Below are 845 nucleotides of genomic sequence, written 5' to 3' on the forward strand. Positions count from 1 at the left end.
AAAAAAAGAAGGATAAAAAAAAAAAATAATAATAATATCATCACTATCATTATTATTATTATTTACTATTATTAAGAAGAATAAAAAGAAGTAAAACAACAAGAAAGAAAAGAATAAAAATAATGATTTCCCCCAGAGAGACCCGAGAACACACCATTGGCTCCACCCCGCAGGGAGTATTAACAGTGGACGGCAAAGAGTACCCAATGGCGGAGGCGTTGGTCGCCACGGAGAGTGTCATCCAGCGGAATATCAAACGCGTCGCCAAACAACTCGCCAATGATTACATGCACTTAACTCACGTGGACACACACAGGAAAACAACAGAAGTGGCCCCCATCAGTCATGAAAACCCACTTATCATTATATCTGTATTGAAAGGCAGTTACATCTTCACAGCAGATATGGTCCGTTATCTTGGGGATTATAATCTTCCACATGTGGTGGACTTTATTCGGCTCGCCTCTTATAAAGGCACTCGCTCAACAGGTGAAATTCAACTTCTCTCCACCCCACGATTTGAAAACTTACGGGGGAAACATGTTCTTATTCTGGAGGATATTGCCGATAGTGGATATACATTAAAGTATTTAAAAGAGAAATTGCAGAGGGAACATCAACCAGCAAGTTTAAAGATTTGTGTGTTGGCTGATAAACCCGGCGGTAGACGAGTGCCATTGGAGCCGGATTATATTTGTTTGACAGTTCCGAATAAGTACGTGATTGGATATGGATTTGAGGTGAATGATCGTTATCGGAACTTTAGGCACATCTTCACACTGAAGGCATCAGAGGCCAAACGATATCCCTCGCGTCTGTAAAAAGAAAAAAGAAGAAAAAAAAAA

The 845-nt window shown here is 40.0% G+C and overlaps 1 protein-coding gene across 1 annotated transcript; it reads left to right on the top strand.

Moving 5' to 3' along the window:
• Positions 1–122: 122 nt before the first annotated feature.
• On the top strand, positions 123–821 carry TM35_000122350 (hypoxanthine-guanine phosphoribosyltransferase; the record flags this gene model as incomplete). Its single annotated transcript, XM_029025210.1, has 1 exon — positions 123–821. One exon carries the CDS (start codon positions 123–125, stop codon positions 819–821), a length of 699 nt encoding a protein of 232 aa, XP_028883526.1.
• Between the last annotated feature and the right edge of the window lie 24 nt (positions 822–845).

The sequence above is a fragment of the Trypanosoma theileri genome, assembly GCF_002087225.1.
Source record: "Trypanosoma theileri isolate Edinburgh chromosome Unknown TM35_Tth_12_V1, whole genome shotgun sequence".
Taxonomy (NCBI): domain Eukaryota; phylum Euglenozoa; class Kinetoplastea; order Trypanosomatida; family Trypanosomatidae; genus Trypanosoma; species Trypanosoma theileri.